General features: G+C 51.7%; 3 protein-coding genes across 3 annotated transcripts; 1 reads left to right on the top strand and 2 right to left on the bottom strand.

Annotated features, from left to right (window-relative positions):
• The first annotated feature begins 534 nt into the window (after positions 1-534).
• On the top strand, positions 535-1,953 carry LOC128937553 (homeobox protein vex1-like). The gene is made up of 2 exons (XM_054277301.1): positions 535-1,194; positions 1,582-1,953. The coding sequence occupies exons 1-2, from the start codon at positions 535-537 to the stop codon at positions 1,951-1,953; spliced, it is 1,032 nt and encodes a 343-aa protein (XP_054133276.1).
• A 2,475-nt stretch (positions 1,954-4,428) lies between these two features.
• LOC128937590 (homeobox protein vent1-like) lies at positions 4,429-6,031 on the bottom strand. The gene is given in 5 exon segments (XM_054277350.1): positions 4,429-4,788; positions 5,294-5,532; positions 5,694-5,952; positions 5,955-6,004; positions 6,007-6,031. Coding segments are annotated over 5 exon segments (933 nt in total).
• Positions 6,032-14,203: 8,172 nt separating this feature from the next.
• LOC128937551 (homeobox protein vent1-like) lies at positions 14,204-15,275 on the bottom strand. Its single transcript, XM_054277300.1, has 2 exons — positions 14,802-15,275; positions 14,204-14,693 (listed from the first exon to the last, which is right to left on the bottom strand). Exons 1-2 carry the CDS (start codon positions 15,273-15,275, stop codon positions 14,382-14,384), a joined length of 786 nt encoding a protein of 261 aa, XP_054133275.1. The 3' UTR covers positions 14,204-14,381.
• Between the last annotated feature and the right edge of the window lie 826 nt (positions 15,276-16,101).

The following is a 16,101-nucleotide window of genomic DNA, read 5'->3' as shown; positions in this document are numbered from 1 at the left end:
AAGATGACTACTTACTTGTTCCTACCTCACGTCCCTACTTCTTTTGCTGATGATACGCAAGGGGGTTCTTTCAAGCCTTGCATCAAACAGGCCAGAGGGTGGCAAAATTTGGGTATAAGACTCATAAAAGGGGCTTCTCTCTGTCCTTCTTTGTTATCAGTCCCTTCTGAATCCTCGTCCTTCATAGCAGAAGATAGAGACTGGAAACCACGGGGGCCGAGGGCAGCAGTGGCAGCGTGAAGAAGCCCAGGCCGTGATGCAATTCCCAGCACCTACGTGGTGAGACGACTCCGCGCTGAACTTGGCGCCAGGTCAGGCAGCCTTGAGTTCTGCAAGCTGCTGCGCTCGGAGATTAGGCGGATGTAACAATCACCTGAAAGGGGAGATTAAAGCGCGTCTCAATGAGGTCCTTTGTCCCCGGCCTCATTTGATGCTTTGGGCCTTTTCAAACCACGCCGGGGACGGCGCTTTAAATGTTTGCTCCGGCGTCCGGGGCGGCTCCACCGGGCACCGAGGGCCGGCAGGGCTGGGGGCATGGACAAGGGGCCCTTCTCGGTGGAGTGGCTGGCGCAGAGCAGCCGCGGCGGAGCCCGGGAGCTGCCCGGTGAGTGCCGGCCGTGCCCCCCGGGTCCCCCCGCGGAGCCGCGGCGCTTTCGGTCCCTCCAAGGGTCCCCCGAAGGGTCCCCCCTTCTGACGCCCCCACCCGTCCCCGCAGAGTCGCCCCGGGAGCGGGAGGCCGCGGAGCGCCCCGGGCTCGCAGCGGGGCCGGCGGGAGCCGCGCCCGGGCGGCCCCGCACCAAGTTCTCGGCCGCGCAGCTGCGGGAGCTGGAGCGCAGCTTCTGCGAGCAGCGCTACATCGGCGCCGGCGAGAAGCGGCGCTTGGCCACCGTGCTGAACCTCTCCCAGAGCCAGGTGAGCGCCGCCTCGCCCTCCGCCCGAGCGGGACACGGGGCTGGGAGGCACCTCACGGTCACCGGGGGACGCGGCGCTGACAGTGACAGTGATGGGGACAGTGACAGTGACAGCTCCCGCAGGGGCGGCGGCCCGGGCCGCCCGCCAGCCTCGCCCCGCTGGCAGCAAACGGGGCTGGGGCAAACTGAGAGCCCAGGCTCAGCTCCGAGTGCCCCAGGGACAAGGGGCAAATGGAAAACTGTGAATGCAAGTTCTAAAGCTGAAATTTTACTGGGGGTAAAGGTACTTTTGTGACCTCCAGAACCTCAGTTTTCAGGTCAACTTTGTTATGGTTGTGTATCTACTTGGCAGGGGCATTGCAGGGTTTTTGAACAGAACCACCCCTACCCAGCCCTTTATCCCCACTGCACGAGTCTTGCATTACAGCCATGGTCCATATCTGAGTATTGGCTTGCCGTGCATCATGGAGTGTTCACTGCTCAATTCTTCATCATGCCAGCACAATTACTCTGCATTAAATATAGGCCAACGTTATTAGCCCTACACCTTTACTGTTAATGCATTCTGTTTTTTGACAGAATGACAATAAGTCAGTCTTTCCAATTTGACAATTACTATATGGAAAAGGGATAAGGGGTTTGGTTCTTGAATCTTTTTTCCTATCCTCAGATAAAAACCTGGTTTCAGAATCGCCGTATGAAGTTCAAACGCCAGACTCAAGATGCCAGGATCGAAGCTCTTTTCTCGGGCTTGTTTTTGCCCTGTCATTGTTACCCAGACACAGCTGCATCCAGCTATCCTCATGGGGCGGATGTCAATGTCCCTGCTACCTCTGCTGCTTCCCTTCACCCGGCGGTGCCAAACCCTGCCTTGCTGTTACCTTCTGTTCCAGCTCAGTCTCTTCAGCCAGTTTTGCCAAGTCCAGCTTTACTGTTGCCTCCCGGGCCAGGATTGTCTTGTTGCTCTTCTGTGTTTCCAGCAGTGACTCTAACTACTGAACATAAAAGACTGATGTTCCAACCAGATCTTCCCTCCTGTTAAAAATGTAAACGATTATCTGTAATCTCAAAAACGTGCCAAATATCTCTAAGAGTAACTATTTATTTTGTTATATTAGATAAAGATTCTTTGAATTATTTTCTTTACATAAAAAAGTTCAATTAGAGGACAAAATAATTTATTCATATTAGAGAAGTTATACTGAGAGTGGAAGCAGAGAACATGAAATCTTATTTCTACAGTAGTCGTCATGCTGTATAGAAATTTCTATATAAATTTTCTTATCTAAAAGTTTTCAGAAAATAACCTACAATCATGTGGGGATATCCACTCAAAAAGTGGAGTGCTGTATACACTGAAATTTATGTAGTAACTATGTTTTTTAATAGGCAATGGTGGTAAAAACATTGTCCATTCTACCTGAGTGGGGGTTTTTAAGAAAACATTTGTGAGCTACAGCCAAGTGCATTTAAATAAAAATGTTACCAAAGGTAAAAATGCTATGAACAAAACCGAACAAGTTGCCTAGTATTCTCTTTTATGTGTATATTCTGGACCATTCTTCAAGTGGTCTCACCTGTTTTTTGATGGACATGTTGCATTTATGCATTAAAAGAGAGATAACACTAAGGAATTATGAGGCAAGCATGCATGTTGATGCCAATGTCAAGCATACATGCAATTTAAATCTGATTATGAAAACGAATTGTTCACCAATTCAGGTCTCTTGGGACACTGAAAAAGAAAATATTTCACTTCTTACTTCCAAAAGTTGCAGCTGTAACTTGATAGCCTCCCTAATTTTTAAACTGCAGAATAAGTTAAGGCTTGATTTTAGGAACACTTAGGGATTTCCTAAAAGTCACAGAGCAAGTTTTATGGAAAGTACCAAAGCCAAGCCTTTATACAATGAGAAACCAGAGACCTTACATCAGCATGAAGCAGCTGCAGCAGGTCTGACTACATCTTCTTCCCCAATCCAGACCAATCTTAACTTGCTGTCTAGGTGATAGTTAGACTACTCTGCAGCTGTAAAGAGAGAAAAAACACAAAAAAACCCAAAAAAAAACCAAAAAAAACCCAAAAACACCACCACCAAGAAAGAAACCCAAACCCTCCCTCCCTCTGCTCACAAGGCAGAAAAAAAGGGGCCTGCCACAGTTTTGTGCGGTGCGTTCATGTCAGGCTTTGTGCCATGCATTCCCTCTCCCTTCTCCCGCCACCCTCCATGTCCGTGTACCCTCCCCCAGCGCCTCCCTCCATCGCGTTTGGCAGCCAAAAGGGAGGGGGGGAAGCTGGGAGGCACCCGAAGGAATTTCCCCCACCACACTCCTCCTCTGTGCCCCCCCAGGGCAGCGCCGGTCCTGACACAGCCAGGCAGCTGAAGGGACGGCCTGGCACTTCCAGGTCACTTGGAACACATTTCACAGAAAACTCCTTTTACCCCTTTCAAGCATTTTTTCACAGGTGAGAAGCCCCATGGCTGTTACATCGAAACTCATGATGACTCACTGAATTTGAGGGCGGAGGGTGGAAATTTTGACTACAGTGCAACAATCAAGTAATGTATTTAAAAGGCCTTACAGGTGAATTAACAAAACTTCTTTAAATCTAGATTAAGAAATAAGTGTTAAGAAAGCACTTTTAGGAGTGAACACCACTCCCAGGAAGAAGTAAAAAAACCCAACAACTTCCAGGACTACTAAAGCAAAATTTTCTAGGTTTAGAGGAAACAGGTCAAATTGCCTAAAGTGCAAATTGCCGAGTACGCAATTATAATTGTTTTCTAGCGGTGAGACAAAGGCCAAATTTTCAGGTTACAATCCCAGATGATATGGCTTTGAACCAGACACAATTATGCCCAAAATTTTTTGGCCTAGCATTTGTTTTGGCAGTTGTAAAACTTTAAAAATCCACAATGAAGGCCTGATCTGTTAATTCCTGTTTAAAGACATGCTGACCTAATAAATATCATTACCACTGCTGCCTTCACATGGAAGATGGGGCTGCACTTGCAACATTTGATTTATATCCAGAGGAGAAACTCACTGACAATTTACCCTTCCTCTGGAGGATGTACTTAGCTCACAGCACAGCGCAGAGCAACTGGGTGCAGTTGCCTCTGTCCAGGCTACCAAACACTCACCAACAGACAGACAATCTCGGTGGGACAGTAGGAAAGTCAGACAAAATGTGTTTAACCATTAAATCCATTTTCTTTACACAGGAGGACAAGTGACCACTGCAGTTTGCATTGCACAAGTGTAATCTATTTTATAGAGTTGACACATATAAACCTGTTCAAGTTTTATTAATATATATAAACACATTTATGAAAAAACTAGGGGGAACAATGAAAACCATTTACATAACATATTAGACTAGATTAATTAATATTTAATATTATCAAATATAAAAGTATTAATTCTCATATTTAACTTAATAAAGACATTCTTTCAAATCAGGCAAGAAATTCTGAGCATGAAATACATTACAGTATAAAACACTTCTCTATCACTATAATGCATATACTGGGTGGCATTGCCTGTCCATTTTGTTCTGAAGAACCGGATGGACAGAAGGATGAGGAAGCAGGTGCTGATGGTAGTAGGGCAGTTCATTTGCCATTAAGTGGTAGGTGCTTTGCGATGCGTCATATCTGGGAAAGGAGAAGCTGAACTGCACAGCAGGCATCGGGGTGAAAGGCAGGAGTCTCTGGTGCTGGGCAGCAAAGGGGTAGTGGAGACCATCCTGAAACAGAGCTGGGGAGGGCCCCGGGGCGTAGCTGTGGAACGGAACGGGGGACACGAGGCTGTGCTGGTGATCCTGGATCTGTCGCTTCAGTTTCATCCTCCGGTTCTGAAACCAGGTCTTAATCTAGGCAACAAAAAGAAGGGGGAGATGCAGGAGACAAATCAGGGACTTTGCCTAAGGATGATGTGCAAACTATAAACAACTGTATCTCAGCTGCTTTTGCCTTGTTGCTTCAGATGGAATTGACACAGAGGGACTGATGCTTTTGCCCTACTTAGCAAAAGGCAGAAGATCTGCGGGAAGTAGAGGAGAGAGTGGCTGAGTCCAGGGATTTTACAAACATCAATTAGAGTCTTTAAGACCAGTTTTGAGCTCTGCATGGTCTACACGCAGATCGCCGTATATCCAGGACAGTTTATCCCACTAAGAAATAAAAATACCTTGATGGCTTCCCTATAGAAAGTGCCGCAAATTTCCCGGAGTGATAACTCGTTAATCCCCGAGAGATCCCACAGCTCCTATTAAACTCAAAGGTCTGTACATCGCAGTAAAGACAGATGTGGAACCGCCGACCCTGGCTGCTCCTGCCAAGCGGGGCCGGGAAGGATCCGCTTCCTGCGGGACTCACCTGGATCTCCGAGAGCTGCAAGGCAGCCGCCAGCTTCCTGCGCTCCGAGGCTCCGAGGTACTTGTGTCTCTGGAAGGTTTTCTCCAGGCGGCAGACCTGCTCCGAGGTGAAGGCGGTGCGCGCCCGCCGCTGCCGCCCGCGGCCCCCGCCCGCCGCCGCGGCCCCGCCGCGCTCCGCGCCCGCGCTCTCGCTCTCGTAGCCCGAGGACTCGTCGGCGCTGAGCCAGCCGCCATCGGGGGCTGCAGGAGGAGGAGGAGCGGCGGTGAGGCCCCTGCCCGTCTGGACAGCGCCTCCGCCGCCCCTCAGCCCTGCCAGGCCGTGCCGCCGGCGAGATCCCGGCGTGTTCCCAGCCCGCTGCCCTTATCTCTCGGCCTCCCACCCACTCTCCCTCCTCACGCACCAGTGTCCGAAGGGCAGGGCTCGCTGCCATCCCGGGGGTGGTCCCGGCTCGGCTCGGCCTCGCAGGGCTCGCTGTCGGCGGGCTGGCCCGGCTCGGGGCCGCTCCGGCGGGGCTTGGCCCGGACCAGCAGCGTGGGGCTGCCCAGCGAGCTGGGGGCGCGGGGAGGGGGCGCACAGCAGATGTGGGGCCTGCCCCCATTGGGCTTGGTCTCTGCCGAAGGGACCTGGGCCTGATTCACCTGATCCATGGCTGAGTCGGGCTGGGTGACCCTCGGCCGGGTCCGCTCTTATATGGGCGCTCCGTGCCGGGAGGGGTCGTTTGTAAGTGCGAACACACATCAAAGTGGGAATCGGGCAGAGATAACAGCTACCAGCGAGGAGGAAAGTTCACACGTCTGGCAAATGTCTACAGCCCTTGGCTCCAGCGTGTCTGCGGGGCCGGGGAGACCCCCTTGAAGTGCAAAGTTGCCCCTCTCCCCCGGAGGGCAGGGCACGGGCAGCCCCAGCCCCGCAAACGCTCCTCCAAAAACACCGTGACTGCCGGTGCCAGCGCGGGTTCACCGCCCCCTTCTCAGCAGCGGGGTCCCACTCTGCGCAATGCCCGAAACAGCCCCGAGACCCCCACCCACGGGGCCGGGGCAGGGATGAGGGATAAGGAACCTCGGGTACAGCCTGCCAGTCCCGCCGTCCTTCTCCCTCCCTGGGAAAAGCCACGGGGTGCCAATGTCGAGAAGTCCCTATCCACGGGGCTCAGAGCCAGGCTGGGGGGGAGCAGAGCCTCAGGCCCTCTCAGCTCGAACTTGGCGCCGCCTGTCTAGCCAGAAAACGCAGCCCATCGCCCCAATCGTTTAGCGATCAAAGCGCTGGGTGAGCAGCGCAGCTCGCACCTCATCAGCTTCATGCTACCGCAATCCATGCCCCGCTTCCCGAGAAGGACGGTGCCCTTGTAATGCAGGGAGGACACCAAGACACCTCCCAGCACCGCTTGGTTGGGGGAAAAGGGCATCTCGGCAGCTCAGCCCGTCTCCAGGTTCTTCTTTTGTTCAGCTCCACCGGGTTTTTGGTCACGCCAGTAAAAAATACCACACCGAGCACGAGCACGCCGGCAGTAGCGATACTTCAATAACTCACATCCTAACCCTCACTTAAAGGAGAATGGAAGCGAGCGCTAGTCCCTCTAACTGGGTAAATGCGCTGACAGGACCTCAATTTCAATGACGATTCCAAAATCCTCAGAGTTCCTGCTCGGATGCATCACCGGAGGAAGTGGAGCCCATAAACCTGGGTCTAACAGGGAAGTAGTTTGTTTCTTTCTGAAACACAGCAATAATCTCGGTTCCCACACACACGGGCAATGTGAAAGGAAAAAAGAAGTCAACCAAACCCCAACTAAACCATCTCCCCCGTTTATTATGAAAATCATTTGGGAAAAAACCCTCATGTTCGTGCTATTAATTTTCACTGTCTCAGGCGTTCCCGTAACTCCGTGGCCGCGGGAATGTGTCCAGGGTCATCAACCCCTCCCCATCCCACAAAGTCGGCTTGTCCCTCCCCCACGCTGGCCCCGGGGGAGGGATAAAGCCCAGGCACCCGAGCAATGCGAACACCTCACCAAGCGCCGGATGCCTCCCGAAGCTTTGCTTGCAACACCATCCCCTCCGGGCAGGGATGGGGAAGGCTGTTGGTGCCTCAGCACAGCCCCGACCGAGAGATCCCCCTGCTCTTTGCGGGGTGCTGGGCACAGCCACTAAAGAGGTTTCACTTAGTGCTGGCACAAGACTGTCATTTTGACTGATATGCACAACCCAATGCAAATGTCCAAGCAGTTGAACACAGCTGGATCCCACCGTGGATCAGAACCGCACACCTGTGAGTGCCACTGACCCAAAACCACTCTAACATGAACCTTTAAATCCTAGACACATTGCAGTCAAGCAGGGATAGATTTTGTTCCCCAAATGAACTAAGAGCCTGCACATTAATAACTTCAGGATTTAATAACTATTCCTTAACTACTCCACTCGTGTTTGGTCCCTCTTTTTCTGAAGCAAACACATCACTATCTTATCTCCAATCTTTTTTCAGAGCAGCAATTTCTGAATAACCTCATATGTGGACAAATCCAAGCAGAAAAACTCATGTTCTGCCACATAGAAACTCATGCACAGCAAGTTGTCCTTGGTAAAGCAGTGAGTGCTATCTGCAGAGCCTGACTACCTCACCAGAAAGAAGTTTAGACACAATACATGAAAACCACTGGTATTCAGGTGCTCCCAAACAGAGCACACACTACCAGCAAGCAGCATGCACTCTGCCTCCAGCAGGGCAGCCTCTCCCACCGTTTCTCCAGCAGAAGAAACCTGTGCCAAGCCAGGCAGCCTCGGGTCCCCCACGCCCTGCAGGCCCCTCACCCACCCGAGCACACAGAAACACCCAGGGACCGCCCTGGAGGAGAGACACTTCATCCCCAGCTGCCAAAATTGAACCAGGCACGGGAGGGCCAAGCAGCGCTGTGCCCAAAAAGACCAACATTTGCAATGGTGCATTACGTGTGTCTTAGGCAACTGTTATTATTCCTGAAGAGCTGCTGCCATTTCCTCCCTCTCCTTTGGATGGGAATACAGGGAAGCAGCTGACCTGTCACACAGTCAAGAAAACTATTTTTGAATTGCCTATTTAGCGGGATATTTAAACCAAACACCAGGATCCCCCCAACACCAGATGAAAGTAGCTGCATCTGTGGACCACAAAACCCTGGAACAGATGGGGAAAGTGTGGAAGGTGTTATGTGGCTATTGTAGTTCCCATTAGAAAGAGGTGGCAGCTTGAGAAACTTGAAAACTTTAGCGACCCTGGGTGGACAGAGGTGCTACAGCTGCAGTTAAATCTTCCCCTCGCCTTGCAGTAGTATGGGACTCCTGTGAGACACAAATTTACTTCCATTCAATTCTTTCCCATAAAACGAAATTTTTACAACATTCAACTGATCTTATATATGAGCATGGTGAAAAAAAAAATCTAAATTCTCAGAGAAAATTATGTATTTTCCTAGAGAATTCTGTATATCAGAACTTCATCTATTGTATAATATTGAAAAATGGGTGGATTTTTCTTATGTGTGTTATATTAAGAACATGGTAGACCCGTTTCTCCAAATCACATTTCAAAATATTTATTCCTCTGCCTTTGTTTGCAAGCCTTACAACCATAAGAAACACACTTGCTGCTTCAAGAAATATACTGGAAGCTTATGCACTCTTGTAACTCGGTATGAAATCCTGAATGTCAGTGCAGAGATTCGTGCCAGGATGTGACAATTACAGATACGGCTGTCAGGACAGAGTGCTCTTCCCATGTGAGCTCCACAAGGCTTCTAAGGACAAATGGCAGATTTCTCTCACTGGCATGCCTGGGAATATTTCATCTGGGGCTTTATGCACATGTGGCATGTAAATCCATGGGAACAGGCAGGACTGCAGCAGCTCTACAACATGAAGATATTGCCTGAGGAAGATCCAGCCCATTGTTCAGGCTGCAAGACACTAGATACTCATCCTTTGCCAGATGCTGAAGCACTTTTGTTGCCCAGGAATGCTGTTGGTGTGCCAACAGCAGACCATCACATTGATTTTGTATGAAAACATAAAGAAAAAGGGGACATATTTTGCCAACAGAAAAATAGTCTTTCTCAAGGAGAAAAATTACTAGGATAGTTGGGCAAATCTTCAAGTTGCAAACTTTCTACCTGCTAGCCATGTCTGTAAGTAGACCATGGGGAAAATAAAAACCAAAAAACAGACCCAAACTAAATCCCCAAAACGATATACAGACCAAACTATCATAACATTTGTCATAGATTGAGAGTTGATATACTAGGCCACCAGATCTGGGACAGTGGCTCCATCATAGCCAGATCCTAATTATATTTATGTAAAGCACCGATTTTCCAAAGTATTATTGACAACACTGGAGGAGTGGAGACTATAGGGGGTGCAATGCCAACCACTCCACTATGAGAAAGCGAAAAACCCAACAAACCCAAACCAAAAAGACTCCAACACTGGAACATCACAAAACCCTCCATAGTTAGCTGCACAAATGGGCAGGAGGAGAGAGCCTGGGGAAGCGTAGTAGCCCTTCAGAGGCAAGTAAACTCTTTTTAAGGAACGGGGTTTTAACACGGCTAGAAGTGCAGGCAAGGCAGGACAGTCTGCTCTGCTCCAGAGGGGGCCCAGGGGCCGCAGGCAGCCGCAGGGCCCGGGCTGGGCTCCGGCCGGTGGGACAGCTGATGGCTGTTTGTACCCTCCGCTGCTCCCCTTTGGAAATGCTAACTCGGTTATTCAGCGTCTCCTTTGATGTCCTGATAGGTGCTATTAGATAGTCAATTAGGCATCAACGAGATCGATTGTTTGGGAATAGATGCTTTTCTGTTTGAAGTACCCGTGAACACTAACAGGGCCATCACCCCGCCGCTCCTTTGCCCACGGGAACAATGCGGGCTAACACACAATAAATGACAAATGCTACTGACTCAGCCCGCAGCGCTTCACCCTCTTCCCTCCCGGCTCACGCTGCAAGCCCAGATACCCCCATTCAGCCGCTGTGGGAGCAAACGCGCTTTGCATTAAAAACGATTTATCAGGGAAATATTTCTGCGTGCTTTGCAGAACTAATGGACAAAGCACCTAGATAAGTTAACAAGTTAGCTCGAAACAAACTAGCACTTGAATTTCTATGCGCCCCATCGCTCCAGTGCCTGTGACACCTCCTCAGTTGTTCAGAATTACCCAGACAGAATAACTAGGAGCTGAAATAAGAATTAAAGCACTTAGTCTACCTGAATACCGAAGAGACACTGGGATTAGCTCCTTACTAGGTACTATTAGAGGATAACACTAGGTCGAAGCCTAGGAGTTTAAGACACAAGTATAAAGGAAAAGTAGTAAAATCTACACAAGGAACATGTCGAGACCAAGTCCCTCTTTCTTCTCCCCCCCCACTACGGTGGGATTTATCCAGTTAATTGTCGTCTAATTGAGTATCAAAGAAAGAGATAATGGGCAGCAATTAGATGTAATGGCCTAACAGTGCGAGATCTCTCTCGATTAGCACACAACGCCGAATAACTTCACCCAGTTTGTACAGAGGTCCCTGGAGTGGCTCCACCATGTCTGGGAGCTGCAGGGGGGTGACACACCCCGGTCCCATTCCCAGTTCCCTGATGGCCGCTTTGGCCAAATTGGGACGGGCGTTCCGCGCGCGGCTGCCGGCGGCTCCCCCGCCCCGCGGTGTGAATTCAATCAGGTGTCGCCCCCTCCGCGCACGCACTGCAGGGGACAAGGCCTTTGAAGTCAGCGCTCTGGCAATTTTCCCCTCCCACCCCCTTTTCCTCCCCGGGGAGCCCAGTTTCCAGATTATACAGCCTCTTCCTCGAGAGCCGCCGGGCCGGGGGGTTCCGACAATTTCACCCCGCGAGCATTAAACTACTCCTCCCCAGCTAATCGACTCGCTTTTTCTTTCTTTCTTTTTTTTTTTTTTTTTTTTTTTTTTTTTTTTCTCTTCCCATTTGTAGCTCACTTGCCCACACCGCTTTGTGCTGCCGGAGAGCGTTCCGGGGCTGGGTTGTTGCGGTTATTGAGGACACAAAGGCGGCTGCTCCCCGCCGCGCTGCCCGGGGCTCGGCTGCGGGGCCGGAGCGCTCCCGTCTCCTGCGAGGGGCCGGTACCGTGCAGGTGTCACTGACGCTAGTGCCCCTTCACTGCTGACAGGGCTAAAACACAGTGAAGGGGAAATTCAAACAAGCAGGAAGAAAGCCTGAAGCCCGCGTTTCTTCTTCTCAGATCAAAGGAAAAAAAGTGCATTCATATTTTAATGCTAGAGTTGGACGGCTTTAGCAAAAATGAAATTACTTCACATAAAGCTTTCTAGACAAGTGGAAAGTAGTAGTTGCCTTCTAGAGAAAGCCGATTTTTGCAGGTGGGAGATAAATTATCATGTAGACATTTGGAGGAATCTCATACCATTAGGGACTCATCACCTCTCGCGTTCATTTCAGCAATTACCGGGAAACATAACAGTATTTGGAAGCTAGCCCTGCCATAACACTGGCAAGGTATTTCATGCGCTTGCTGAACATACCTGTGCCCAAGGAGTCATTATGTTAAGTGACCATTAGCACCTTTTCTAACAGAGATCGGCTTCTGTCTCGCCAGCCGCTCTGCAGCTCGTACGCCCGGAGCTGGGATGCCCCGTTAGTGCCGCTAATCAGCGCTTGGCCCTGGCACGAAACCCGCCAGCCCCGCCAGAGCTGGGGGAGCCGCACACCCGCCCGGGCCCGCTCGGCTCCATCCCCGAGACCGACCGGGGCTGGTGTCCCTCGGCCTCGCAGCCCCGCTTGTCCCCGCGCGGGCTTGAGTCACGGCAAGGACGGCAGCACTGTGTGCTGTGCCCGGCAGCACCGGCTGCCTCTGCCTGGCCCTAAACCTCTGCACGGAGGGGAGGGGAAGCTGCTGCCCCGCTCCGGACACCGCCGGAGCCGAGCTCGGGGGCGGGCAGGGCAGGGCAGGCTGGGACCGCGTTCGAGCCCGAGAGCAGGGAGGGCAGACCCAGGGGATGAGGGCTTATTCAGAGCCACCCCAGATCACTTCTTCCCGGAGACATAAGGGAGTGCTCCGCCTCTCCCTCTTTAGCATTGGTGTGACACCCTCATCCAACCCCGAGCACGAACTCCATCCCCGCAGCTCCCCTCCCAGGAAGCAGCTCCCCAGCGCAGGTGGGAGCGCTTTGTTCTCGCTCTCTCCACCCGAGCCTTTCCATCTGTCTCTCACTTTCCCCGGGCCCAGCTGCGGCGCTGCCCGTGCCCGCTTCCCTTCCACCTCCCCCGTTTGGCCCGGGGTGCGTGCGGCGCTCCCGGATCGCTGCGGGCAGTCCCGGGGCCCCCAGGGAGCGCTCCCTCCCTCCACCCCCAGCTTCCCGTACCGCCGCTCTGCCCTCTGAGAGCAGGAGGGGTTATTTCCATTATTCCTTTCCTACGAGCTGAGCAGAGCATTTGGAGAAGTGGTGGGACTCTCTTCTGTGGCCATACGAGATTATAAAGGGAACTCCTAACCCTTCAACCATTACTCCCTTGAAAACAGAATAGCCACATGGAGTCTAATGCTTTTTACGATAAGCTGTACATTTATTGGCCTTGTCTGCTTTGTTATTTTAAACACGACTGCTTTAGAGCAGAGGAAAATATTCACGATTGCAGCTCTTTGTGGAGACACCCCAGTTCCCCGATGATGTTTGAAAGTGTCAGAGAGATTTCTTCAAATCGATATTACCGTTTAATGATACCTGACTTCGAGAAATAAACCTCCATCAAATGGGAAATTCACTTATGTGTCAACAAACTTCCTTGAGACCTCATCAAGATTGATAGCACCTCAGCCCTTTTTAATTTAGCTGAAATTCTTGCATTTGAGACACACAACTTGTGCAATTGCAAACAGATACTATTCTCTCAAAAGACTAGAAAAATACAACATAGATTACAAAAAAATCAAGACTTGCAGAGGTGACTGCAAAGCCCAGTGCCCACAGCAGCTCATAATGTTGTTTTCACCAGGGAAGGGTACTCGAGTGGGAGATTGGCCTCTATATACAAAAGATATTCAAGGAGGGTGACAGAGAACCCTCAGACCATTCATTACAGGAGTTTAAATTACCAGTGTACCGGAAATATCCTGGTAACCCCCCAGATCACATCTAAAGTCATGGAAATTTTTATTGCTCTTTTCATGTTAGTTGACAATTGGCTTTGAAAGATTTATGTCAACTTACAGTCAAAGATAATTTCTCAGAGCCCTTTTTCGGGCCTGAAATCAAGCCATTTTGATCATCAGTTTACTAGCTCATTATCCAAATTTTAAAAGTGCATAGCACAGTAAGGAATTTTACTGCCTCTTACGGAAAACCAGCTTTGGAATGCTAAAATTCTTTTGATCATCACCCTGATAACTGCATGTAAGATGACCAGATACTGTTTTGTAGATAAGAAATTTCAAGATCCTTTCCAGGATCTGTTTAGGTAAGAAGGTCTTACTAATCTACTGAGGCAGCCCATAAAATTGTGAAAATATAACATCATGCTTATTTAGAAAGTAATTTTTTAAATATTTAGACTATCTGTTCTGCTACTATAGCAAGCCCAGTATTGAGTAACAGATGTATCCACATATTTGGCTAAAAGCACAGTTTCATGACAGGGTTGGATACCTGCTTTAGAAGACAGAGGGAAATTCACACTTTTTTACATTCAGTGGCAGAATAAATTGCAGATGGGGCAGAACAAATCTAGATAAGAAGGCGTCTATGCTTCTTTAAGTGAAGAGGAGCTTTCTTTCGGGGCAGGATGAATACCTCTACAATCCTTAACAAAGGAATTCACGTGAAAGCTGGAAAAAAAATCAAGTTTATTAAAAGATTCCATTTATATTATTGTTTGTCCTACCCCGTTTGTATTTTTCATTTTACAGTTGCCTATAAATGCAAGGGCCAGAAGTCCATGATTCAGATTGTCCGGCATCCCTTTGTAAATATTTACGTCGGTGCTGCATCATAACTCCACCAAGCAGTTATGGACGAGGGCAGCCCAGAGATCCGTGAGTAGTGCAAATCCTCTTTAGTCCTGGTTGGTGTCAGAGGGTCAGACACCGAGCAGGAAGGCCCTGGGGTCCCGGTACCCCACGAAGCAGGGCGCTGCCCACAAGCCGACCGGCTGCGCTCTGCAGGCGCTGCTGAGGTCCAGGGCGGGTGCGGGCAGGGCCGCCAAAGGGAAGCCCTCAGGTGCGGCCCCTTGCCGGGGCAGAGGCGGTGGCCGGGCCACGTACGTGAGCGGCAGGGGCAGCACGGCGCCCTGAGGTCCGTAAGGGAGAGCGGGGCTGCAGAAGGGCTCCGTCCTCAGCTCCTGCAGCTGCCGCTTGAGCTTCATCCGGCGGTTCTGAAACCACGTCTTGATCTGGTGGGGAAGGGCACAGGGGAAGGAGAAAAGACGAGGTTAGTTACAACGCCACCGAGGCTTGGTTATCTGGTTGTTTGGAGCCGTGCCGCGGCCATCCCCGCTCACCTGCACCTCGGAGAGGCGCATCCTGCCCGCCAGCTGCCGGCGCTCGGCCGCGCCCAGGTACTGCTGCCGCTGGAAGGAGCTCTCCAGGGTGCTGATCTGCTCCGCGCTGAACGCCGTGCGCAGCCGCCGCCCGCCGCGCCCGCACGGCTCCTCGGGGCCCGCGCTCTCGGGACCGTCCTCCGGCACCGCTCCCGACGGCCTCCCGCCTGCTGTTGTCCCGCCGGCTCCTGGGCACAGGGACAAAGAGGAGCAAAGGGTCAGCCCGGCCCGATCCATCCCAAACAAACTAGGAGGCGTATTAGTCCTAGCCGCCTCAATTCTCGTCCTATTTCTCACCCCACTACTACACACATCAAAACTACGATCAATAACCTTCCGTCCCCTGTCACAAATCCTATTCTGAACCCTAGTCGCCAACGTCCTCATCCTCACCTGAGTAGGCAGCCAGCCAGTAGAACGCCCTATCATCATCATCATCGGCCAACTAGCCTCATTCACGTACTTCACCGCCCCCTCCGCCCCCGAGCACCGGTGCCTTTCCGGGCAGGCCCGGGGGTGTCCCAGCCCCGCCGCCCCCGCCCGGGAGCCCCGGCGGCCCCGCGGTACCTGCGGCGGGAGTGGCCGCCCCGCTGTCCCGGCTCCGGCCGCCCGTCCCGTCCCCGTCCCGCGGGCCCGCCGGCTGCTCCGGGCTCCGCTCGCTCTGGCCGAGGCTGGAGCCGCAGCCGGGCCCGTGGTCCGCGGACGATGCTCGGTGTGGAGAGCCCTCGGTGGGGCTCTTGAGAGTTTGGCTGCTCTGGGACAACCATTCCACGGAGAAAGGGGCCTTAGTCATCGTGCCTCGCTTCAGAGATGCGGGGAAGGAGGCTCGGAGTACAGGCCTCTCCTTTATAGCGCAACTCCAGGAGGAAAACGTTGTTTGTGTAAATACACATCAAAGGGCCAGATAAGTATCATCTAATTGCTATCAGACCTCCCCCCCAACAAAAGATATCGTTCACACGTTGCCCCAGCTCGCGGAGGCTCGGCTCCGCCGTGTCTGCCCCTGAGGAGTTCACTCCGCCGTCAGTGATTTACAGCTCTTGTTACATCCTATCCCCATGCAAATGGCATTTATGGAGCTGAGCAGCCTCAAACGGCGCTGGGGAATGTACCCCCGGGGGAGCGCAGCATCCCCGGCCGCTGCAGGGAGAAGGGACGCTGCCACTTCCGATCTCCCTTCCCCTGGAGTTGCTCTTCCATTCCTTTTCAAGCACCAGACCCACTGTTCTTCTCCGGCCTGCTCCTCTCGGGGCTCAGCACC

Source organism: Melozone crissalis, unplaced genomic scaffold (genome assembly GCF_028551555.1).
Source record: "Melozone crissalis strain CALT ecotype California unplaced genomic scaffold, PUWL_Pcris_2 ptg000019l_1, whole genome shotgun sequence".
Taxonomy (NCBI): Eukaryota; Metazoa; Chordata; class Aves; order Passeriformes; family Passerellidae; genus Melozone; species Melozone crissalis.
Note: the sequence above shows the minus strand (reverse complement) of the source record. Positions and strands in the feature narration are given on the sequence as shown.